At 39.6% G+C, this 26,405-nt stretch overlaps 2 protein-coding genes across 5 annotated transcripts in view; one reads left to right on the forward strand and one right to left on the reverse strand.

The window, feature by feature from the left end:
- echdc2 (enoyl CoA hydratase domain containing 2) overlaps nucleotides 1-20,715 on the forward strand; it is a 30,465-nt gene extending 9,750 nt beyond the window's left edge. Inside the window, exons 4-10 of one of the 2 annotated variants that reach the window (XM_080195455.1) lie at nucleotides 709-795; nucleotides 6,302-6,394; nucleotides 9,691-9,747; nucleotides 13,622-13,809; nucleotides 15,216-15,266; nucleotides 19,928-19,975; nucleotides 20,104-20,715. In XM_080195455.1, the coding sequence (XP_080051581.1) occupies nucleotides 709-795; nucleotides 6,302-6,394; nucleotides 9,691-9,747; nucleotides 13,622-13,809; nucleotides 15,216-15,266; nucleotides 19,928-19,975; nucleotides 20,104-20,181 (602 nt within the window). In that variant the 3' untranslated portion in view covers nucleotides 20,182-20,715. The remainder of the gene's footprint in view (nucleotides 1-708; nucleotides 796-6,301; nucleotides 6,395-9,690; nucleotides 9,748-13,621; nucleotides 13,810-15,215; nucleotides 15,267-19,927; nucleotides 19,976-20,103) is intronic. The other variant, XM_080195456.1, reaches the window with a different exon arrangement.
- Nucleotides 20,716-21,248: 533 nt separating this feature from the next.
- The window catches only part of zyg11 (zyg-11 family member, cell cycle regulator), a 56,622-nt gene continuing 51,465 nt past the window's right edge, over nucleotides 21,249-26,405 (reverse strand). For 2 of the 3 annotated variants that reach the window (XM_080195452.1, XM_080195454.1), the window contains exons 13-16: nucleotides 25,985-26,037; nucleotides 24,573-24,670; nucleotides 23,759-23,988; nucleotides 21,249-21,795 (exon numbers count right to left, since the gene is read on the reverse strand). In XM_080195452.1, coding sequence (XP_080051578.1) covers nucleotides 23,792-23,988; nucleotides 24,573-24,670; nucleotides 25,985-26,037 — 348 coding nt within the window. In that variant the 3' untranslated portion in view covers nucleotides 21,249-21,795; nucleotides 23,759-23,791. The remainder of the gene's footprint in view (nucleotides 21,796-23,758; nucleotides 23,989-24,572; nucleotides 24,671-25,984; nucleotides 26,038-26,405) is intronic. The other variant, XM_080195453.1, reaches the window with a different exon arrangement.

The following is a 26,405-nucleotide window of genomic DNA, read 5'->3' on the forward strand; positions in this document are numbered from 1 at the left end:
TTACTTTGAGGTATATAGACCTTAATTTCATTGTGTTAATAAATTATAGAGTAGTAGTCTTTTTACATTAGCTAATAATTCCAGAGTTTGAAATCTGAACACAGTGATCTACATCTTCAGGACTTTTTTCTTTAGTTTCTCATCTATTCCCCACCACCTTTAAGCTATCCTGTTGATCCAACAAACAAGGTGTGCAACAGTTTCTCAATGTGATTCCTTTATTCGTGGTGGCCTGTGAAAATCCTTCCTCGTGTGAGGGGGACCATGGATATAAAGCCATTTCTTGCCCCTTTCAGGATCAGTCTAGTAATGGCCTATCACACTCTATCTCACGTTATAGAAGTTGGTTCTGGTGGGTGGTGAAGTGAGATGCCGTGTATATGGCTGAGATTTGATTTGGTAACTCATTTCAGATCAGAGTATTAGAAAGTTGTTTAAATTGAAAACATTTCAATAAACAAATTTTAAATACTGGATCTACTACTGGTGATTTTTATCCTGTGTTAACTCTAAGTTAACTCTATTGATCGTTGCACTATATGCATCATAGAAGAGTCACTGAGTGATTATTTGCATTGGAAATTATTGCTTGCCAAGCTTTATTCTTTGCTTCTTTTAAGCCAGTGTCAACAAAAGTTACCTCTTTATTCTTGGTCAAATTGTTTTCTAAATTATCTTCCCTTTGTCTTTCCCCAATTCATTTCCCAGGTGCTGACTTGAAGGAACGTGCTAAAATGAGTAATTCAGAGGTTGGCCACTTTGTTCATAAGCTGCGAAGTTTAATGAGCAATATAGGCAAGTGCAAAGAAATGGATTTATCTGTATTTCAGTAGTGGTATTTTCAATTTTTTTAAACAAAGTGGAACTTGTCTTGTTGTTAAGTCCAAGGGTATTTGAGTGTAATGTATTGTTCAATGCATGAAGGCCAGTGTAGTGTTTCACCAGACCTAATTTGTAAAATGCATGTGTTCCTTAGTAGCTCAAAGCCATCTCCATTACAGCAGGAGGCTCCATAGCTTGAGTGTATTGTTGCATGTTTACTTTTGATTACTAAAATAGATCAAATAATAGTGAGAATAAGAACAAAAGAGAATTAAATCTACAAAGGAAAAAAATCTTTTAATTGTTCAAATGCATAGTCTTAAAAACATGTAGATCTGGAGTGTGCTAATGAGTTGGCAGTATGACTGATCACCTCATTTCAAAATCTTGGTCAATATTTGTTGGAAATCATCTTGTGTATATCAGTCACCAGATCAATAAGTAGTTACTCTTCCTTGGAGGATGTCCATGTACCATTTAGATTTTTAAAGATAATGTAGCAGTAGCCTGGTTTATTGAAGGATGCAAACTTCTGAAATGGGTTGCTAAACTAGTGCAGTATCCACAACAAAAATACTGGTGAGATCACCTTCTTCTGTCTCTTCTGTCATTGCTTTATGTCCGTTTTTTTAATCTTTCTGCAGCACTTTTCCAATTAAACTAAACAACAGCACTGAATTGACTGTTTTTAATTGAGGTTAGTGGGGTGGCCAGTTCGACTGAGGGTTTTCTTCCTGTAGCTTAGATTAAAATTAACCCTGCCCTTTTGCGGCTCATAACAGAACCATCTCTGGTGCTGGGCTCAGAATGGCGGTCAGCCAATTTCCCATCCTCCCAGAAACAGCAAACTGCAGGCTGTTGAATGTCAACGAGATCCAAGGCCTCATGTTGGCATGAACAGACTGGCAAAGTGGTCACTTCATTGACACTGCAAACATTTTGTGTCAGTCTTCACAGCACAAGACAAAAGTTGCATGCAAAAAAAGACAGTAACCTAGGTGCTCAAAAAGGTGAGGAAATTAAGATAATATCAGTGGAGAAAAAGTACCAGAGAAACCTTGAGAGACTACAATCCAGCAAATCCCCTGGACCTAATGGCCTACAATCCTAGTGTTCTGTTCTGAAAGAGAAAGCTGCAGAGATATTGGGTGCACTGGCAATGATTTTCCAAAATTGCCTTGATTCTGGAATGGTCCCAGCAAATTGGAAATTAGCAAATGCAACACCAATATTGAAAAAAAGGGGAACTACAAGCCAGTTAGCATGATCTCAGTTGTTGGGAAAGTGTTGTAATCTATTATTTAAGGAATTCTGCATATCATCATATTGCCAGATAGAGCCAACATGGTTTTAGGAAAGGAAAATCATGTTTGACAAATGAATGTATTTTTGAGTATGTAATTAGTAGGATAGATAAAGGGGAATAAGTAGATGAGCATATCTGGATTTCCAAAAGATGTTCAATAAGGTTAATAGGTAAAATAAGGGCTCATGGAGTTGGGGGTAATATAATAGCATGGACAGAGAATTGGTTAACAAATAGGTAGCAACGAATAGGTTTAAATGGGCATTTTCAAGTTGACAGGGTGTAACTGGTAAAGTTTCTAAAGATCAGTGCTGGGAAGACTAATGTGTCTAAGTTCACTGACAATACAATTTCACCAACCTTTGTAAGTTACGAGGAGTACACAAAAGGCTGCAAAGAGAAATTGATAGGTAAAGTGAGTGGGCAACAAGATGGCAGATGGAATATAATGGTGAGGAAGAGTGAGATTACTCACTTTCAACAGAGACTCCGGGTGGAGGGGGAGGTGGTGTGATGCGAAGGGAGGGAGGAAGGTTGCTCATGCAAGGAACACAGAAAGGTAGCATGTGGATCCAGCAAGTATTTGGCAAAGCAAATTGGCCTTTCTTGCAAGGCAATTTGAATACAGGAATAAATAAGTCTTGTTACAATTGGATGAGACAACATCTGGAATACTATGTGTAGTTTTAATCTCTGCGTTTAAGGGAGGATATACTTACATTGGAGGCAGTACAGTGAAGGCTCACTAGATTAGTCCCTAGGATGAGAGGGTTGTTCTGTGATGTGAGACCGAGTTAATTGGGTTTATATTCTCTGGACTTTAGAAGAGTGTGAGGTGATCTCATTGAAACAAAGAATTCTGAAAGAGCCTGCCAGGTTATTTGCACTGACTGGATAATCTAAATTGGTTGGGCACAATCTCAGGGGACATAGGTTCGTTTAGGACTGAGATGACAAGAAATTTCTTCACTGCAGGATTCTGAATCTTAGGAACTCTCTGTTTCAGATAGTTGTTTGAATTCCATTATTTACTGTATTGAAGGGTTGGATTGACAGATTTTTGGCTTTGTGGAATTGAAAGATATGGGTAGTAGTGAGGAAAATGTAGTTGAAATCCAGGATGAGCCATGATTGTACTGTATGGCAGAGCAGGCACAATGGGCCACACCATTTACTACTATCTCTCCTATGTTGTGCAGTGTTTTAAGGGACCACCTGAAAATCATCCCAAGTAACAGGCTTTATGTTCTCAAGATTGTTTTGTTCTTGCACTGTTTAATTGCCTGCATTACATGGGACTAGCTTCTTTTTCTTCTCTACATATGGCTTCATGGAATTGGCAGGAAATGGGCTGTGATAAATCATCTTACCAGATCTTTGCCCACATTATTTCCAACTTGGAACTTATAAGACTTCACCTGTGGGTATCATAGAACCTATGTCTGTAACAAACATGGGCCTGGTATATTCATACAAACAAGGCAGGAGGAAGCATTCATAACTATTTGGGCTCAGTTCCCTGTGCGTGCGTCTGTCCATTCTCTTGCTAGTGGATGGCAGTATCTGCACCTTCCTTAGGTTAGAGTCAGTTAAAGAGTAACTTATGGCGGAGAAGGAGGGTAGAGAGTCCAAGCGAGTGAGCAGCAAGTTGAGCTGAACATGCCTGGGCCTTTATTTTTGAATGACCAGGTATTTATTTTCTGGTTTAATGTAAGGTCTCAAGGCCCAGTCCTCTTTCTGGTTCTGATACCTAGCATAAGCCCTGATAGGGGCCACCAAGCTATTTTAATAGTGCAGTCAGCATCCGCAATCACTGCTTCAGCCTCAAAGTACTTATCCAGCACTGGGGACCAGGAAATGTACATCTATTATGTATAACAAATGAGAAGAAAGTGTTGAAATTGTCCCTTAAGATTCTCAATACTAATTGTGACACTTAGCAACACACTTTGAGACAAGATTTTCTTTTAAGGTGAAAAAGTTTTTGAAACTGTTGGCACTGTTTAGTATTTGTCACCTGATTAATGGGAAAGTGGCAAGATATTATTTCACTGGGGGCAGTTCAGAGAAGGTTCACCAGGATGATCCCTCATATGGAGGGACTTTCTTATGAGGAAAGGTTAAATAGTTTGGGACTCTACTCATTGGAATTTAGAAGAATGAGAGGTAATCTCATTGTAACATTTAGGATTCTTGAGGGGCTTGACAGAGTGAATGCTGAGAAGATGTTTCCCCTCATGGGAGAATCTAGGACCAAAGGGAATGATCTCCAAATAAAGGGAATAGTCTCAAAACGATTAAGATTGAGGAAGGAAGAATTTCTTCTCTGAGGGTTGTGAGTCTTTGGAACGCCTTACCACAGAGAGCTGTGGGGACAGAGTCCTTGTGTATATTTAAAAATGAGATGGATAGATTTTTGATCAGTAAGGGAATCAAAGGTTACGGGGAAAGGGCAGGCAAGTGGATGTGAGGAATGTTGGATCAGCCATGATCCTACTAAATGGCGGAGCAGGCTTGAGGGGCTGAAGGTCCTACTCGTTCCTATTTCTTGTGATCTAGCTTAAGGAACAGGAGCGTATGGCCTGTTAGATCTGCCATTCAATATTATCATGGCAGATCTTGGGCTTCAACTCCACCTTCTCATCTGCTCCCCATATATCTTGATTCCCTGAGAGGCCAAAAATCTGTCTAACTCGAGCCCTAATTATTATAATCAATGATGATTCATTCACAACTCTGGCGTAGAAAATTCCAAAGATCAGACATCTACATCTATGGTACCAACATTTACTTTAGTTACTCTATTTCTTGTAAAATCTCTTACAATCTGCTTCTATATTCTTGGCAAGGATATATTTTTTTCCCTTTTTATCAACTTTTTGATGGTCCTTTGCTGGTTTTTAACAAAACATTCAATGCACAGGCTTGCTGCTATTTTTTGCAATTTAATCAGTCTCTTCTGATTCAATTGTTATGCCCAGTGAAGGCATGTCCTATTCGTAACTTTAAACAATTTCTGGAATTGTCTTTCTTTTAAAACTAGATGCTACTAAACAGGCTATTAAAGTGCCAGGGGTCCAGTGACTCTTGCAATTTCTGCACAAAGAATTAATTCACATCTGAAAATCACATCTCTGGAAAGCTCTCAAATGCAAGTGGATTTCTTGGGTATGTAGACATCATCCATACCAGCTCAATGGAAGAGATCTAACAAACAACATTTGCCAGAGCCACGAGCTTGGAATATCAAACTTGACCTCCTGGCAAGAAAAACTACAAGTGCCTAACTTTACGACCTGCTGAACATCCATCGCATTGAGGGAGTCTTATAATCATCCTGATATACAACTCCAGCTATTGAACCCACCTAAACTACCCATGTGTGTGTATGAATGACTTGGAATTTTGACTTTTAGGGTAACTGCATGAATAAATAATCCTGCTTTTATTTAAACCCACAAAAGCTTGCTGCTGTGATTTAAATTGACAGCAGACACCCTGGGGGCTGAGGAACACATGCCTTACTTTTCAACAAAATATACCGATTACAGAAAGGGTACAAAAAGTTTTGCTCTCTTCTGATCCTGTCTGTAACACCATCCTTAACTTCTTGCATTGCCAACTAATCATCTACGAGCTCATCTAATTAATGCCTTTGAACACTTGCCAGGTACCGAAGTTAGCAATCATTCCCCATTGTGCCTGTGCCTCATCATCTCCTCTGTATTCCATTTCTAGACTACCTGATCACTTGAGATTTATTTAAAGAGTACAGCTCTTTATCCGTAATTGAGGTTTTTCAGGTACATGTTTCCCATGAGGACAATCATCATGACCAAAATCTAGAAAAATATACTTATGGAATTCATGAACCATTATTAGCTAAACTGAGCTGCTAAAATCTAACATCCTCTGAGGTTTATTAGCATGGGTCCAAAGGCTCATCAGTCAAAGATAGAGCGATCATTTTGGTCATGTGATTAGCTATAGTCATCAAGCTACATTAGTGACACAATAGATGAGCATATGATTCTTGGCCAATGAGATTTCTAGAAACTAGTTGGAAGGGCTAGCTCTGATCGCTTGGCTGTTCAGATTGTGATTTTGATATACACACGCTTAAAATGTTTTTCAAGACTTAAATGATATGTGTGTGTGTTTTTTATTTTTAAGCAATCCTGCCTATGCCCACTATTGCTGCAATAGATGGGTATGCTCTTGGTGGTGGTCTGGAGCTAGCATTGGCATGTGATCTTCGTGTTGCAGGTAGGGTCAAATCATGTCCCATATGCCTATTTAATACCTTACATATGTGGAGAGCGCACAATAGAAATGTAGAGCTCCATTTCTATTTAATAATTAAAGGCTGCTCTACAAACATTGGCAAAATGACTAGTAGGCTTGAGTCATTACTTCAATTCTGTAAGTTCTCATAAACCTTTCCCAGATTATCCCCATTCTCTTTCTAACCAAAAATAAGGCAAAAGCTAAAAATGGTCATTGTTAACAGTGTTCCTATGGCTACAAGATTTCATATAATGTGCACATAAAATAGAGCTAGAATGATCTTAGTGTTCATTCATTAGTTATAAAGATGCATTACAGGATACGTGAGCAACTAATTGAAATTTGCAGTCGTAAACTTGAAAATGACCTGTACAATAATAACTTGCTTATCATTGAAAAAAGGCATGTCAAAACTTTTCATAATGCACTGACCTGGACATTTGCAAATATACCAAATGTAAAGGGAACAGTAATTTATATTTCATGGTAAGAGAGTGATGATTATTTGGCAAGTGGACTCTGATTGTAGTCACTTAACTGCCAAGCTTTATTTAAATTCAAGCTAGGCAGATTAACTGTGGCACAGTGATTAGCACAGCCGCCTCACAGCTCCAGGGACCCAGGTTCAATTCTGAACTTCGGTGACTGTGTGAAGTTTGCACCTTCTGCCCATGTCTGGGTAGGTATCTTCCAGGTGCTCTAGTTTTCTCCCACAGTCCAAAGATGTGAAGGTTAGGTGGATTCGCTATGCTAAATTGCCCATTTGTGTCCAAAGATGTGTAAGTTAGATGGATAAGCCATGGTAAATGTGTGGGGTTGCGGGTGTAGGGCAGGGGAGGAGGGCCTGGGTAACATATTCTGTCAGAGAGTCGGTGCAGACTTGATGGGCTGACTGGTCTTTTCTACACTGTAGGGATTCTATGATGACTCTGATTGGCCTAAGTATTGCCCTGGGGAATGGCTGTCACCTATTTATTGTGTTCAGTTGAAAGAGGCACAATGTGTGTACACGTTCTTTCTGTCTGCAGAGGACAGAACTCTGTGTATTTGTAGTTATACTTTATAGCAAACATGTGCCATACAGTCAGCCTGACTGATAATCTTAAACTGGTTGTCAGTGTATTTCTTAGCACACTCAGGACTCTAGAACATTATCCAATCTGATGTTAGATAGTGTGTTTTGAGTTTTGCAAGCACGGGCTGGCTGGCTATGATCAGTATCCTGCCTGTTGTGTACAGCCAAAGGGATATGTTGTTTGAAACAATCTGCCAGATTTTGGTTTGTGCAGTGTACATACTGACCATCAGATTGGCGTTGAAATTCATATACCACATTGCTCATTTGTGTGATAGGCAAAACATCTTTTTGACTTGAGAGTAACATCCTGTCAGTGGTGAATACCATTTGTGTTGCTGCATAGAAGCAGCGAGAAATAGTCAACTTTACCTGTTGCTCAAATTTTGAGATACCTCAGGGTAATCTGAGACAGACTGGACACTTTTCAGGACTGAAAGTGGCAGCCTTAGGCCCATCCATGAGTTTGCATGATATACAGTGAGCAATAATCTGATCTGGATAGCCATTATTTCACAGGATAGCTTTGATGCACCCTATTTCAGCATCAAGCTTGCATGATGAGCAAATGGCTTGGGGCCCTATTTGAGGTTGTCAATAAAGGTCAGTCGTAGAACTTGGAATAACAGAATCCCAACATGTATTTTGACCAGTGAACGGTAGATAATAATAGAGAACCCCTGGCAGATTTTTAACGTGATGTGGAAATGCCGGTGTTGGACTGGAGTAAACGCAGTAAGAAGTCTCACAACACCAGGTTAATTAGTATTCTGTAAACTGAATGTGTGTCTTTATATGCCCTGTTTGTGATCAGAACTCCCTACTTGCCTGACGAAGGGGCAGAGCCCCGAAAGCTAGTGGCGTTTGCTACCAAATAAACCTTGTTGGACTTTAACCTGGTGTTGTGAGTCTTCTTACCAGATTATTAACATGCCAAGGAATGGGAGCTCCTGTGACTGCTCCATTTCATAGGTGAATTTGAGTGCAAGATGGAGCCCCAGTTATTTACTTATAATGTAGTAAAGTCCAGCCAACATGGATTCAGAGGAAGATCTGTCTGATCACAACTTCTTGGAGAAAGTGACAGTCTAAGTGGGCTGTGTAAAACACTATGACATGTTGTACCTAGAATCTCAGAAAAGGTTTGAAATGTTCCATATAAAAGACTGAGATAAATGTCAAAGCAGTGGGAATTCATGGAAAATCTGGAATAAAGATGAACAGTTAATTGAAAGATAAAAAAAAAGTTTTTCCATTGGGGTGCTAATTTGGTTCTGATTTGCATCATTGACTTGAATCATCATTGGATTTTGAAGTTAGTCAAATTTGTGGAGAGACAGAAGATTTGAAGAAGGCAGTTTCAACATTACACATGGTGCTCAATTAAATATTTAAGTAGGCAGAACGATGGCAGAAAGAATTGAATATGGACAAGCAAAAGGTCCTGGTCATGGGAAAGGCAATGGACAACACGTACTCTGATGTTGAAATAATTACGGTTGACATTATGAGACCTAGAGTCTTCATAGACTTCATTTTCAATATGGCTAGCCAATGCAGAGTATCAATCATCAAAGCTGACAGCACATTGAAGTATAAAGCTAAAATAGAAGAATACAAAATTTGAGGACGTTGTGAGAAAACGCTATAACGCTCTGCTCAGATCACATCTTGAATATTGTGGCCAGTTCTGGTCACCAGGAAATAGGGGAGATATTCAAATGGTTGAAGCAGTACAAAGAGGAGCCACAAGGCTGACTTTCAAGGAAACCCTGAAAGACTTTAGCTTTTGAACCTGGAAAATATGTGTTTCTTATTGATCTCATGGAATTATGAAAACCTGTAATTGTGTAGAAAATGTAAATACGGAAAAGCAGTTTGATTAAATTGAACCAAAGAGGCCAAAGGCTTAATTAGTAGAAGTATATCTCATACTCCTTATGATTTATTTCCCAGAGGCTGTTTCTCACTTTCGCTTGTGCGTATACTTTCTTTCCCTTTTCTTTCTCCTCTCTTGCTTTTTCTCTCAATGCTATTGCTTAAGTGAAAATACTGCATTGATATTCTTTGGTTCAAATTTCAATAGTCAGTTTTCCTGTTCTTATTGTCCAATAGCATATTATGATGTTAAGTGGCTCATGTCTCTTGTTGATGTGAACAAGAGCAGTTACTTTATTGCTATTTGTTTCTTTAACTTTAGCATCTTCTGCCAAAATGGGCCTTATTGAAGTTACCAGAGGTCTTCTTCCTGGTGCTGGTGAGTTACTTCTCTCATTATGGTATTGTTGCCTAGTAATCTAGAGAGCTACTGTAATGTTCTGGGCACTCGGATTGGAATTCCATCATGGCAAAAGTTGAATTCAGTAAAAATCTGGAATTCGAAGTCTACTGTTGACCGTGAAACCATTGTTTTCATAAATACCTATTGGTTCACTAATGTCCTTTAGGAAAGGAAGAATATTGTTCTTACCTGCTCTGGCCTACATGTGACTCCAGAGCAATGTGGTTGACTCGTAAATGTCCTCGGATGGCAATAAATGCTGGCTCAGCCAGTGATACCCACATCCAATGAGCAAATAAAACAAAAAGGCTTGTGATGGAGTGGATAGTGTTTGAAAACTGGGAGTATTTTTGCATTGCAGTTGCCTGCAACCTGTACAATAGATTTTTCACATTTACTGAATGTGGATACCAGCAGCCAGCTGATCTTTGACTATTCGATGAATAGTGCCACATAGAGTCCAATATTGATAGTGCATCGGGTTTCACAATTCAGGTGCAGGGCATGCCCAGCTCCTCATCACCACATGCATAAGAAATAGGAGCAGGAGTAGGCCAACTAGCCCTTCGAGCCTGCCCCGCCATTCAGTAAGATCATGGCTGATCTGTCTTGGCTCAGTTCCACAAACATTGGGACCACCAAATTTCCTATGATTGTCACTTGCACCTATTGCTAATTAAAAATACAATCACAGAATACAATACAGTAAGACCCATGTCACCACCCAATTTATTGCCAAACACACTATAGGAATGTTACAACTATCTTCCACATTTTGAGCTACTTGGGGAGGAGGGGGGAGTCAGTGTTGCTGTACATTCCAGACAAGTTCTTCTAAATCTTCTCTGATGAGGAATTCTGCCATCAAATGCAGAAGGAGATGGCAACAAGATGTGGTGGCCTATGGGGCAATAGGTCATCAAGAAAGGAATTGTTCTAAAAGTGTAAAATATTGGAGGAATTCTGGTAAGTCATTTTCGATCACAATGAGACGGTAGCTGGTAAGGGGAATGGAACTAGTAGGAGGGTATGGATTTCATACAAATGGTTTTTACTTCCGATGTGTTTGGACAATGTTGCTGAAAGCCAGCATGAGAAAGAAGCAGGGACAAAGCCATATTGTTTGGTGGCTGTGTGGGAATGGGAAGACTGGCTATGCCAGACATGCTGTAGCCAAAGTTGAATAGATAAGAGTGGAACCAAGTAAGGAACCAACTCAGCTGAAAAGAGGAGAGGCTTTGGAGGCGTGATTGGCTATACCAAATGTTGCAGAGTGGTCAAGAGCTACAGAGAGTCATGCAAAATGGTCAGTTATAGGTCCTGAGTAGGAGAATCAAAGAACTTGAGGAATATTCATGGTTTTTCCAGAAAAGAGAATAAAATCTGAAGCTAGTCACTTGGTAGTAGACCTTGAGTATTGTTGAAAAAAGACATGCTGTCGAAGTTTTTAATCTTGCACTTCTCAGGACAGACTCAAGAATGGCAAATTTCAAAGGAAGCAAGCATGTATATTGCACGAGAAAAGGATGCCGATTGATAGGTAAATTGACTCTGGCCGAGAATTGCCAGGGAAAAGGCATCAGGGAACTATTTGTCCTCCACACTTTTGTTTAATTCAAGTAAGTTACAATTCCTGGCTATTCCTTTTGATACAAAGAACATGTCCTAGAAAGTATTAGTGAGCCACAACGCGAGCCTGACTGGTGATCTTAAATTGCTTGTTAGTCTAGTTCTCAGCATATGTGGGATTGTTCAGCAAATGTTGTCCAATTGTGGAATCACATTTAAATTTAGACATTATGTCTGTGTTTCGTAAGCACAGGCTCTTGAGTATGGTCAGCACTATTGCAAACAGCTGAAGGAATGTGCTGTTTGATATGATCCACCAGTATGTATATATATGATACATGAATTTCACTGCCTATAGATTACTGGGGGACTGCTCCTGTGGTTTTGTTCACCTTAAATTATTAGATATACTCTAATACAAAAGCAACACAGGGATAATAGTGTTTCTCTTCCCCACTCTCCGTCCCTCATTATGATTACTGGCTGTCTCCACTTCAGCTGCATGCTCTCTTCTTTTTGCAACTTGCTCATCCTGTTTAGTTGCCTTTGCTATTGCATTCGGCCTCCTTCCAGATCCTTTTTTCTGCCTGTCCTTTTCCCCTCTCTGGTTCTGCATTGCGATATTCATCCGAGTCCTTTATACTTAGGAGGGATAACTTAAAAGTTTCCTACAATGAATTGACTTGTGATCTGGGAGTTAATTAAATAAAACATCTGTAGCAACAATTACAGAACAAGTCATTGGAGAAAGCGGACTGATAAACGGTCAGACCTGAAACATTAACTTTGTTTCTCTGTTCACGCATACTGCCTGTCCTGCTGAAGTATTTCCAGCATTTTGTGTTTTACTTTAGAAACACGGTGTTGTTAATAGAATTAAGCATAATGGTATATTAAAAATAATACCTGGATATTACACTTGAGGCATGACAGACTGTGGTGCATGAAATACATGTTTTAAATACATGTCTAGAGTATAAAAGCTGGCACCTAATGTTGCAGCTGTATACAACGTTGGTTAGAACACATTTGGAATACTGCGTTCAGTTCTGGTCGCCTTACTACCGGAAGGACGTGGAGACCCTGGAGAGAGTGCAGAGGAGGTTTACCAGGATGCTGCCTGGTATGGAAGGACTGAGCTCTGAGGAGAGATTGGACAAATTGGGGCTGTTCTCCTTAGAAAGACAGAGAATGAGGGGAGATCTGATAGAAGTGTGTAAGATTATGAAGGGTATAGATAGAGTGAACAGTGGTAAGCTTTTTCCTAGGTTGGATACGAAAATTATGAGGGGCCACAGGCTTAGGGTGAGAGGAACGAGGTATAATTCGGATGTTAGAGGGAGGTTTTTCACACAGAGGGTTGTGGGGGCCTGGAATGCACTTCCAAGTAGGGTGGTGGAAGCAGGCACGCTGGAGTTGTTTAAGGCTTACTTAGGCACATGAGCGGACTAGAGATGTAAGGATACAAAAGATTGTTCTAAATAAGGATCAAAAGCCTTAGGACATTCCTGGGAATCAATTGATTCCTATTGACCGTCCAACATATTTTCTGGCTCACTTGTTTTACTTTTGAGCTTCTGGGGATTCCCTTGAATGTTTGTATAAGAATGTGCATGTTATTGATGTTTCTCTCTTTTAATCCACAGGTGCTTCGGTCCACCTTGTTGTCTAACAAGGGGCATACACGCGGTGGGTCGTGCGAGGGCTGCTCTCGGATGTTGCTTCGAGAGTTGCCTAGTGCTTCACGTCGTTAGTGTACGCTTAAACTGGACCAGCTGACGGGCAACATGACAGCTCAATGACTATTACTGTTTGCTGTGCAGATACATGGATTTGGGTCAGTGTCTGTGGGAGTTTGCACATTCTCCCCGTGCTTGTGTGGGTTTTCTCCAGGTGCTCCGGTTTCCTCCCACACCCCAAAAATGTGCTCTTAGGCTGATTGGTGTTAACAAATTGTCCCTAAATTAGTCGTCCCTCAATCTGGTTATGTTTCCTTTATTGTGGAGTCCAATAGGTGTAGACAAAGGTCATAGGTAGAAGAGGGCATGCACAATGTTAAAATGGCGGCACAGGCTTGTTGGACCAAAGGACCTGTTTCCTGTGCTGTGTTGTTCTTTGTGTTTTTAATGAATCTATCCAACTATATCAGAATTACATATTGCCACATGCTTCACCTATGTGGAAGAACTGGAATTGTAAATATTAAATGAAATTTCAGTGTAATAAAATGCCTGATTTATGCTGTGATAGGTAATCAAAACTTTTTATTTCTGTTCTCAAGGTGGTAGCCAACGGCTGCCTCGAGTTGTGGGCATTGGTATGGCAAAGGAACTTATTTTCACTGGTCGACAGATAAATGGCGAACAAGCAATGTCCATGGGCCTAGTGAATAGTACTGTGACCCAAAATGATTTGGGGGATGCGGCTTATCAAAAGGCACTAGATCTAGCCAAAGAGATTCTTCCGCAGGTTTGTAATAAACTGTGTATTACTAAAGTCAATGACAATCTTGATCGTTGCTTTTTTTTGTAGTGGAACCACCCATGGCAAACTTGACAGTGGATGGTGGTATAGGGGAGGCGATGGCTTAGTGTATTATCATTAAACTATTAATCCAGAAACTCAGCCAATGTTCTGGGGACCTGGATTTGAATCCCGCCACGGCAGATGATGGAATTTGTATTCAATTTTTTAAAAATCTGGAATTAAGAATCTACTGATGACCATGAAACCATTGTTGATTGTTGGAAAAATCCATCTGGTTCACCACTAACCTATGGGAAGGAAATCTGCCATTCTTATCTGGTCTGGCCTGTGTAAGTCCAGAGCCACAGCAATGTGGCTGTCTCAACTATCCACGGCCAACAAGGGATGAACAATAAATGCTAGCCAATGATTTAAAAAAAAACTCTTCTATCGCTATCATTTTGCAGCAATGAAGTTTGGTCATTCCACAACTGCTGCAGCTGAAGGCAATCCTACAACAGGGATAATCTCTGTTCGTATAATGGTTTTAAATACAGGGTTAAGAATTGTTGATAGTTTTGATAAAAGGATTTTATTATAATTGACTGAAGCCACAGAATAAATTTTAAAAAGTCTCCCAAACAGCAGGTCTCTAAATAGCCAAACATCTATGTAATTACAGCTTGCTACTTACAAAGCTTTCTGGACATAGCCCAAGAGGACAAAAATTAGTTTGAATAAGTTAGAATCGCCACCTTTTGAACTACTCAGGCATTTGGACTAATTATTAGGGTGAGTGAGAATGGACCTGAAGTGAACTTATGACTGTTTGGTAACTGGCAACTTTATCAAGGTCCTGCGACAGCAAACTAGCTGTTTTGTAAAGAGACACTGACTTCCAGGGATAGAAGCCAGAAAGACATGGAGTGAAAATAGCAACAGAACATGCAGTATCCCTCCCTCTCTCAGTCCCTGCTTGTATTCTGAGCAGCCAAACACCACAGGCAACCACTTCAACATAAGCCAAACAGCTGCTGGCTCAAAGAAAAGATAGATTGTTCTTCAACATTGAATCCTCTTGAAGCAGAATCCTCAAAGATTAAACATAATGGAAACTGTCTGTCACCAACGTACTTGACTTCTTTTTGGACTCATCTATTTCCCTCCCCTACCTCACCGGTCTGTGTAACCATCATATGTGAGTGTGATTGGAGCATTTTTTAAAAAAAATAGAACTGTTTAACTTAAACACACTGAATTGATGAGCAAATTATTTTTTAAAAACCTGGTACAGCTGAGTGCTGAAAAGAGAGGGATAGCATTTTAGTACTCACTTTGCCATAATATAATCAGTTTGTGTATACCTGAATATTGTCATATTTTTTTAAAAACTCTGATTAATTTTAAAGGGTCCAGTAGCTCTGAGGATGGCAAAACAGGCGATAAACAAAGGCATTGAGGTAATGTGCTGGATTTCACGTTATATGCATATAATGTACAAAGAGCAATGGGAATGAATCACTGTCCTACACCTCAACAGGTGTTTGCCAGGCCGCTGTCTACCAGAAATGGGCAAGTAGCCCCAATATATAAACCTTCCAGGCCTCCAATTAAAGCTTCCTCTCTGTTTTAATTACCATCTACCCCTACAGGAAGTTAAAATTACCCTTTATATCACTGAAATGTTCTTTTTACTAATTTTCAATATTTGAAACCATGCAGGAGTTCCTTTGCTGGTTATTTAGTGCAGTGTACTAGATGTGTGAAACAAGGGCCCAAGGTTGATCCTTGGTACATACAGCTAGCTGATCCCAGTTGGTGTAGGAGTGGGTGTTCTGCGTTTCAGGACATATTTTAAAGAATAATAGTTAAGTTCTTGTAATCTTTAAATACAAGATTAAGCCAAGCTGTGAAGTCAAAGAAACTGCTGACCCTTCTAATCTAAAGAAGAAGTGAGATTATGGAGGGCTAACACAACCATGAATCGGTGCCTGGAGGAGAGAAAAAGATTTTTAAAAATCACCTGATAGTTTTCGATTATGGAATAGCTATATCAAACTGCTTTTTCCATTGAATGTGGCCAGCTAATTTACACACAGCTTTTCTGAAATTCATGAAGCCCTACTGCCTTTTAAAGAAAAAGGGAAGAAATTATAGAGGCAAAATTCATGAATATAAGGAGTAAGCCTAATAAAAGAACAAGAAAAATTGGCAGGAACCATACATTGAGCCACTTTTTTGATGTTAACCTCTAGAACCACCTTCCCATCGATTGAAGTGGCAGCACTAAACAATCCTAGACTTAATGAGTTGTGTCATGGAAGCTAAGGTTATGAATGGCTACAGGGATTAGGATACGCAATAGAAACTATCACCCGCCTTAACTTATCATTTTGGCAAAAGATCCATTTTATATAATGCTTTTCACACTTTCTCAAAACATTTCAACAAATAAAATTTGGAATTTAGTCACAAACATGGCACTTGCTTTGTGCAGAGAACAGTCATGTTCTAAAATATAGTAGCTCAGTTAATACAGCATTCTTTTAGTCTTGCACTGAAGTACCCTTTGGAGTCAAGTTTGAACCTGCAGTCACTTGCTAATCACTGGCACTAAACTCAGTATATGGAGTTGATCCTGATTGTTTCACCAGCTTGATCTCACTTCAGTTTGTGAGGATTATCTAGTTGTATGCGTTTTCTTCCTGATAATAATTCGATCAGTGTGGGTAGCCATTTTCTGTGAATAAGCCCAGGTAAGTAAATTGGTTAAACTGCAACAGATAGACTAGCCAAACAACTAGCAAAATACTGAGCTTGCTGGAAATCTGAAAATATGCTGGTTAAACACAGGCTGGGCAGCATCAGTGAAGAGAGGTAACATTTCAGTTTGCTGCCCTTTCACCAGAACTGTTCTGATGAAAGCTCATCAACTTTGAATATTAACTGTTTGCCACAGACACCACCTGATCTGAGCTTTTTCTTTTTTGTTCCATTTGTGTTTCTACTTGCTATCTAAAACTCCTGCATTTTCCAAGAGTGGTCAACAGTGAGAATCCTGGTTGATGTTTCTCTTCTCCCAGGTGGGGTGGGCTATTAATGCGCAAATAAATGCGACGTGCAGGAATGGAATGGCGATAATTATGGGGGATTTCAATCTACATATTGATTGGTCGACCCATGCTGGACGCGGTGGGCTTGAGGAAGAGTTCTTGGAATGCTGCCGGGATAGTTTCCTTGAACAGTGTGTGTTGAAGCCGATGAGGGAGCGAGCTATCTTGGATCTGGTGTTATGTAATGAGGCAGGTAGAATTAGGGACCTTGTGGTGAAGGATCCTCTTGGGAAGAGTGATCATTGGATGGTGGAATTTCTGATGCAGATGGAGGAGGAGAAGAAAGTGGGTTCCCGGACCTCTGTCCTTTGTTTGAACAGAGGGGGGTACGATAGGATGAGAGAGGAATTGGTGAATGTTGATTGGGGGAGCATATTGGAAGGTAGGCCTGCTGAGGAACAGTGGAGGATCTTTAAGGAGATCTTTCTTGGTGCTGAGGCCTTGAATAACTTTTTTGTTTCGGTCTTCACGGAGGAGGACATGAATAGTTTGCTGGGTGTTAGCGATGGAAAGATGGTAGGAATGGAGGGCCTGAATGACATTATTGTTACTAGAGAGGTAGTGCGCGACAGACTGGAGAGACTGATTGTGGACAAGTCCCCAGGACCGGATGGAATGCATCCGAGGGTTCTGAAAGAAATGGCGGAGGTGATAGTGGATGCCTTGATGATGATTTTCCAAACCTTGGATTGCGGGGAAGTGCCAGAAGATTGGAAAACGGCTAATGTTATGCCGTTGTTTAAGAAGGGTAGCAGGCAAAAGGCAGGGAATTATAGGCCGGTTAGTTTAAAGTCTGTTGTAGGTAAAATGCTCGAATCCGTGATCAAGGAGAAAATAGCGAGGCATCTTGAGGAGAATTGTTTGATAGAGCAGACGCAGCACGGTTTCGTTAAGGGGAAGTCGTGTCTGGCGAATTTATTGGAGTTCTATGAGGATGTGTCTAGGGCGGTGGATAGAGGAGAGCCGGTGGATGTGGTGTTTCTTGATTTTCAGAAGGCGTTTGATAAGGTACCGCACAAGAGGTTATTACAGGTAAGGGGTAGGGTGTTAGCATGGATAGGGGATTGGCTGTCAAATAGGAGGTAGAGAGTGGGGGTCAATGGGTGCTATTCGGATTGGCGGTTGGTGACTAGTGGAGTGCCCCAGGGATCGGTGCTGGGGCCTCAGCTATTTACCATTTATATAGATGATCTGGAGGAGGGAACTGAGTGTATGGTGTTGAAATTTGCTGATAACACCAAGATTGGTGGAACGGCAAATTGTGCGGAGGGTGTGGAAAGTCTGCAGAAGGATCTAGATAGGTTGGGCGAATGGGCCAGGAACTGGCAAATGGAATTTAATGTTGGCAAGTGTGAAGTTGTCCACTTTGGTAGGAATAATGGTAGGAAGGACTATTACTTACATGGTGAAAAACTGCAGCATGCAACGGTGCAGAGGGGCCTCGGGGTCCTTGTGCATGAGTCGCAAAAACCCAGCCTGCAGGTGGTCAGGAAGGCAAATGGGATGCTGGCCTTCATAGCGAGGGGGATTGAATATAAAAGTAGGGAGGTCTTGCTGCAACTGTACAGCTGGAGCTGGAGTACTGTGTGCAGTTTTGGTCACCACACTTACGCAAGGATATTTTGGCCTTGGAGGGAGTGCAGAGGAGGTTTACTAGGCTGATACCAGAGTTGAGGGGGTTGGACTATGAGGAGAGGCTGAATAAACTAGGCTTGTACTTGTTAGAGTTTAGAAGAATGAGGGGAGATCTCATTGAGACATACAAGATGATGAATGGGACGGATAGGATAGAGGTGGAGAGGCTCTTCCTGCTCAGGAAGGACAGTAGGACTAGAGGGCACAGCCTCAAGATAGGGGGAGGGGGCAGTTTAGAACAGAGTTGAAGAGGAACTTCTTCACTCAAAGGGTGGTGAATCTCTGGAATTCTCTGCCCGTTGAAGTGGTTGAGGCTACCTCGCTAAATATTTTTAAGACGCGGGTAGATAGGTTTTTGATAGGCAAGGGGATTAAGGGTTATGGGGAGAAGGCGGGAAAGTGGAACTGAGCCACGACAGATCAGCCATGATCTTACTGAATGGCAGGGTAGGCTCGAAGGGCTAGATGGCCTACTCCTGCTCCTATTTCTTATGTAGGATGTTGAGAACAACTGTACTATAAAGGCAAAATACTGCAGATGCTGGAATCTGAAACAAAACAGAAAATGCTGGAAAACCTCAGCAGGTCTGATGTGAACAGAGCCAACATTCTCCGCAGATGCTCTCAGACTTGCTGAATTTTTCCAGAATTTTCTATTCTCCAATTGTAGTATATCTACTGTCCTAGGCCAGATCATCTAACTGTGCACCAAGGAAGGATTGACCCTGGAGTCTTTCCTAATTTGGTTCCTTCCTGGATAAATAATTAGCTCATTATATTTGTAAATTTGTACACAATTGTCTTGGTAGAGAGGTAAGCATAATTGAACTCCAACATCATTGAACTAAAATAAAATTGTTATACTGTACAAAATATAAAATAATCCCTCCAGCATTGGACTTAGTATTTTTTTTAAAGGTCACCATTAAGTACTTAACTTTTTAAAATGTTTGTCATGAACTTGAAAATAAACTGCCAGATGAGAAAGTGAAGCCAGAACTAGAGATGACTCAAAATGCAGTTGGAAGCACAAGACAACTCAAATACCACAGGGATAAACTTGTTAGCTCATATGTACTTTTCTCAAACTTAACTTTAAAAATCCTTCAGTTCAGAATTATAAAAGTCAAAGGAGTTTTTGATTAAATGATCATACCAGTATTTAGTTGAAATCCCAAAGTAACTTAGTGCAACTTAAACATTAATAAAAATGTATTTCCTAATGGAAAAGGTTATCATTTAAACAATTAAAATTTGAAACTTATTTCAAAGTAGTGAGCATATTGTCAAGGTTGACTTCATCAATACCGTATTGTCCAATTAAAGCAATATTGACTTGGTTTATACATGCTGTTGTTTCTAATGCTCTGCAGGTAGATATTTCATCTGGAATGGCAATTGAAGAAATGTGTTATGCTCAGGTATGGAGTGTCCTTTTCTTTTTTGAAAGAAACAACCTCAGACAGTTGTGTTTCAGTCTTAAAATTTAAAAGCTTGTGTTGAAAAAAAAAATATTTTGGTGAAGTAAATATATCATTTGCCAATACAGGTCATTCCTACAAAAGACCGGTTGGAGGGGATGGCAGCATTTATAGAAAAACGATTACCACGTTTTACTGGAGAATAAAAAAAATCTCAGATCTACAAGATAAAGAGTATACCTTCTATATTTCCAGCTACAATCACATAGGTGCTTAAGTACTGGACTTTTACATAACCTTTCTGGAGACTACTGGATTTTTTATGGTTTCAGCATCAAGTAATGCAATATACAGTCCAAGTTGCATCCAGGGTAATATTTTCACCGAATGCTATTTAACAGAAACAATGTACAAATGAACACTGTTGGTGATTTGATGCGAATGGTCCATTAGAAGATAGCAATCCTGAATATATACTGCACAACTCAGTTGATCTGGTATTTTCCATAGTACTTCTGGACATAAATATATTTTTGGTCTTCTGCTGCTGCTTTTTTTGCTGGGTTGACCAATGTTAATTTTTATTTTGTTCCACTCAACAGCCACTCTGTTTAACACTCCTCGGCTGAGTAAACAGCAGTGCAATGCTATCTTCAGTGTTTTACAGTAAATCAGTTCTTTATTATTTGTAAGCTATTGCTAGATTATGGAAATTAATAAAGTAATTTTTCAACAGAAAACTGTTTCCAGTGCTGAAAGACAAATGACATGATTGAAATAAAATTAGATGATTAGCAGTTGAACGAATTTGGCTCTCTTGCTTAAACGTTAAGGCTTTAGAGGGCTAGGAGGTTAAAATAATTGTACAGCCTGAACATTTTTTTTGAATAAATGTTTGTACAAATGATCACTGTACATGACAATTTATTAGTCTAGCAGGACACTTGTGAAAAAGTCAAGTGTAGCTCCTTCGGGTGATCTGGTGGTTTCCACAGATGGGCATCAGTGCAGCAGCCTTGTAGGGGGAAGATCTGTAAAGGGTAGCTAATCGCTTAGCCTTGCTCATTTTACATATTTATCAGAGGCAAATCCCACTCAAGAGTCAGCACGACAAAGAAACATCAGCTGAACCAGATAAACAACTGGGCTCAAAGGAGTTCAAGTCAGCTTATGCACATTCACAGGGGTAAATGAGGAATAGGAAAATCTGTCCCAGTAACACTAAATCAATTCCCCACATCCGATTAGAATTTACAGAAATTAGAATACAAAGTAAAATCATAATTATTTTAATAGAATGGTTTTTAAAATGAGGTATTGATAGCAAGAGTCCCTCCGAGCCAAAAATCATAAAACCAATAATACTTTAAAACATTTACCTGTACAAGCATTATGAAAGACAAAAACAAGCATCAATACAAAGTAGTTTGGCAACTTCAAATGCCAGTTTCCCCTGAAGGAGTCATCAGCATTTTGTACAAAATATTTTTAATAAGGATGAAACATGTTTAAGCTAATCAGAGTTCAGCTTTTCTACACATGGATTCATTCTTTATAAAGTAGGTATATGAGTGACATTCAGATTAAGTTAACATTTCATCAGCAGTATTTATTCAAGCATAAGCTGCTTCTGGTAGAACAAAACATCTGCAAAAAACAATACCACACACACCACACCAACACTCCACTGTGATATATTCTTCCTGCACCTAGCTTATAGAAATGTTTAATAGCACACACAGTTTCAATCAGGGAAGTTCTCCTCAGTCTTCAGAAATAAAAGGGTTACGTGTTGCATACTTCTCCGAAACATCATCCATCTGTTTGAAAAAGTAAATGTGTTTTAATTTGAGACTTGCTACAGTTTCACTTCTAAATTTACACAAGAATTTATTGGATACTTGTAATTAAAAAACTATTTGTTCTTCCCAGTACTGGCTTCCATTTACAATCAATCATTGCTGACTAATTTTACAAATCTTTCATCACTAGAAAGCTGCAAGAATAAGTTCCCTGATTTCACCTCAGATAGTAAAAATGTGATTTTTTTTTCCAATGATACAGTAAACCCATTCATAAAGTCACAAAAACACACACCCCTCACTAAATTCTAACAGGACTGGAAAGGGAGATGCAGGAAGGATGTTCCCAATGGTGAGAGTGTCCAGAACTAGAGGGCACAGTGTAAGGATACAGGTGAGGAGACACTTCTTCACCCAAAGAGTGGTAAGCCTGTGGAATTCATTGCCACAGGAAGTAGTTGAAGCCAAAACATTGAAATGTATTCAAGAGGCAGCTAGATATAGCACTTGGGGTGAGCAGGATCAAAGATTATGGAGAGAAAGCAGGATTAGGCAATTGAGTTGGACAATCAGCCATGACGGTGATGAATAGTGGAGCAGGCTCAAAGGGCCGAATGGCCTCCTGCTATCTATGTTTTTATGTAAAGTGTGAACTCCAATAAAGCCGCTGCTATAACAAGTGTAGTGCTCAGCTGGAACTTTGCAAGACCTCAGAAAGCTACAGCACCAGAAAGTGCCGTATATAGGAGTAGCAAATGCAAAAGCAGTAAGATAAAAATTTTAGACACACATTACATATCATAGTTGTTCCTTTCGCATCACCTGAATAATATACACAGCCATATTGTCCAACTCAAAATTAAAACAAGTAACAAACATATAGCGTGGTAAACATACAGATTCCACTTACTAAACTTAGCTATTGGAAGCAGCATTAGGGGACTAAGTGCCATTAGAGGGGTAAGAATATTTAAGTCTCCTTAATGCATTTACTGTAAGAGAATATTTTGAAGGGTGTTTCAAGACCAACTGTTTTCTCTTAAATACACCCAGATATGAAAGAAAAATGGAAGTTGTCAAAGCTTATGTAAAAGGATCAAGGATTTGTAACAATATATGAAGGTAAATATTATTAAGACTATAAAATAAATTCCAATGTTTAAATGGAAGCCAAATGAGAAAAACAAGAAATGTAGAAGTGAAAAGAGTGAAGAAATATACCAAGTTCACATGTATGATTTGAAAGTCTAATAAAAAGGTTACACCTTTAAATAAGAGTACACAGCTCAAGGGTTAAATTTGTCAGTGGCAGTATGGGGCACTCCCATTACAGAATGGATATTAAAGTGGCAAAGAATATAAAACGATGATCCAGAATACTGGAAATCTGAAATAAAAACAGAATTGCTTGAACATGCAAGGAATAGAGAGATATGGACCAAGGGCAGGCAGAAGGGATTAGGTTGATTTGGCATCATGCTCAGCACAACACTGTGGACCAAAGGGCCTGTTCCTGTGCTGAACTGTTCTATGTTCTAAATACAGAGAAGGTTCTAGAAGCATCTATGGAGAGAAACAGGGTCAATATTTAAGGTCTGTGACCTTTCTTCAGAACTGGCAAAAGTTAGGGATAGGTTTTGAGCAATGGATGGATGAGATATGGTACATACAGGTCTTCCTTTGGTCCTCGATCCTTAAAATTCTTTAGAAAATGGAGCATGGATTGGGTTGCCACAAACTAATTGAAGTAGAGACCACTGCACATTTTAAGAGAAAATTGGATAAAATATTAAAGCAGAGGAAAATAAGGTTATCAGGAGAGTAGTGGTGTTTTGGATTGTCATATAGAGAACCAGCACATGCACAATCGGGATTGCAAATCTCTTCCCTCCCCCTTGCGAGTGGGATAACAAAAATGACAATATTTTTGTAGAGACTTAAGGAATTTACAAGTTACCAACTCTTCTTAAAAAAAACTTACGAGTACAATCTGTCCAAAACATCTGCTTACTGCTTAGACCACACTGTGTTTAGCTTCTGACTTTTTGTGGCAGGAAACGAGCTTCCCATGGCGCATAATATACTTCTCCAAACTTTCAATAATGCTTATAACAATCTGTAGAACATCTGGTGAAATTTGAGGATGATTCTTAATGTTATACAGTTTCTGCATTCCGCCCTCTTCAATCAGCATGCTACAATACCGGGGTGCTGTACAACAGAATAAAAAGTTGGGTGTTACTTCTGAATCTGAAATATAATGAAGGAAAAATTCTCTCTGCCACAACATATGACGGATAATATGACGTATAATTGATAGACTCAAAAACAAAGACTGTCCTGTCTGCAGTAATTCAGCTGGCTTATTATTTGAAATTCAATGTGTCAATTTTACCTGAACCCAGCTAGTGGGAAACCGAGGAGAACAGATTGGCTATGCATTTTATTCATAAATAGCCAACCCATGTCTGTCAGATTCTTACCTGGTGAGGTAGGTTAAAATTGTTTGTGTTAGATGAAAGAGCAGTTTGAAAATCATCAAGCAAGTTAAATTCTACGATTATGTTATCCTGGTTCTAATTTTGTACGGAACTGTGGCCAGAGAAAGTGGAGCTGCATCTCATGAACTAACAGTTAATTAAGAATTGATATTCTAATTAGACTTCATTATAAAAGGCTTTATTCACTATAAAGGATTTTTGAAAAATATAAGAGATACCAGAAAATGGTCCACGTCGTAAAACTTAACCCAAATTCATTTTCAAAATCAAGGGAAAACATCCACCATTGCCTACCATTTTTGCTACAGACATGCTGCATTGCCCAGACAGCCCAAATCTGTACTCCAGGTGTATCAGAGCATTCCAACAATGGAAAAAATGGACTGAACGACCTGGAAATAAATTTTTATTCCATATTAGTGGAAAGGAAAAAGTAAATCTGCAACTTAGTAAATATTCCATTACTGAGATACATTACGTTCAAACTGAGGCAAAGCAAGTTTGAGCTGTTAAATCATGTCACTTTCATACTCTGTTCCATTCTTCTCTTCTGAAAGACGGCGCCTACTCATTTAACATTCATATCTTTGCCCTCGCATACATTTTCCACTTTTGAAACTAATTTGCCCCCAATTACAAATTGCTGCAGCAAGGCCAATGATAATAAAAGTTGTTTCCATTATATAGTGCCGATCACAACCTTAGCATGTCCAAAGCACTGTACAGTGTATAGGCATCTTAAAAAAAGTCAGTCGTAACATAGGAAAAAATGGCAACCAATACAGATACAGCAAGGTCCCAAAAATGCACGTAATCTCAGTGTTGTTGACGAGGGATAAAATGGAGAACTCCTGTTCTTCTTTGAATAATACCATGGGACTTTTCATCTCCACTAGAGGGCACATATATTGGAGTGCCTTAACATATTGTTTCATTCAACAAATGGCATTGCTGACAATTCAGTACTGCATTGCTATCAGCCCAGATTATGTGTTAACGTTTAAAGAGGCTCGAAATCTTCTGATCAAATAATCCACACAAGTCACTTTAATAAATGGTGACAAAAAATTTGGATATTGATATATTTTGAAATTGGCTTTAAAAAACAAAAATAAGAACATAACATAAGAACATAAGAAATAGGAGCAGGAGTAGGCCATCTAGCCCTTCGAGCCTGCCCCGCCATTCAATAAGATCATGGCTGATCTGTTGTGGCTCAGTTCCACTTTCCCGCCCTCTCCCCATAACCCTTAATCCCCTCTCTTATCAAAAACCCATCAACCCGCTTCTTAAAAATATTTAGCGAGGCAGCCTCCACCACTTCAACGGGCAGAGAATTCCAGAGATTCACCACCCTTTGAGTGAAGAAGTTCCTCCTCAACTCCGTTCTAAACCGCCTCCCCTTTATCTTGAGGCTGTGCCCCCTAGTCCTACTGTCTTTTTTGAGCGGGAAGAGTCTCTCCACCTCTATCCTATCCATCCCATTCATCATCTTATACGTCTCAATGAGATCTCCCCTCATTCTTCTAAACTCTAGCAAGTACAAGCCTAGTTTATTCAGCCTCTCCTCATAGCTCAACCCCCTCAACTCCGGTATCAGCCTAGTAAACCTCCTCTGCACTCCCTCCAGGGCCAAAATATCCTTGCGCAGGTGCGGCGCCCAAAACTGCACACAGTACTCCATGAACTATGAAAAACGAACATACCTGTAAGCTACCATTTCACAATCTGGAGTTGGCCAACTTAGAATGACAGAATGCTGAAAAGAAAACAGAAAGTTAGCTAACTGCCTTTAGATAAATAAGGCAAAATGACTGTTCTTTGGAAATCAGTAGGGCAAAAGGTTTTTGGTTATATATAATAGGAATTGCAGAATAAATCACTTCTGTTGTTCTTGTGTTCAAGAAGTACAATTTACTCGTTTCTATTAAAACTTAGATCTTCACTGCACGAGCGTATGGCACTAAACAAAAAAATCACAAGTTTTTTTTAGAAAATAAAGATATTGGTGTTGGAAGCCCCTCACGTTGCAAACATGGAATTTAAAACTCTCAGCATTGGGTAATCCCTGAACAAGGTGGTCTTGTTATTTTCATATCACAGCAACAGCAGTTCAAGCCAGGTTGC

The sequence above is a fragment of the Carcharhinus amblyrhynchos genome, chromosome 9 (assembly GCF_965287045.1).
Source record: "Carcharhinus amblyrhynchos chromosome 9, sCarAmb.v2.hapA, whole genome shotgun sequence".
In the NCBI taxonomy this organism is placed as follows: Eukaryota; Metazoa; Chordata; class Chondrichthyes; order Carcharhiniformes; family Carcharhinidae; genus Carcharhinus; species Carcharhinus amblyrhynchos.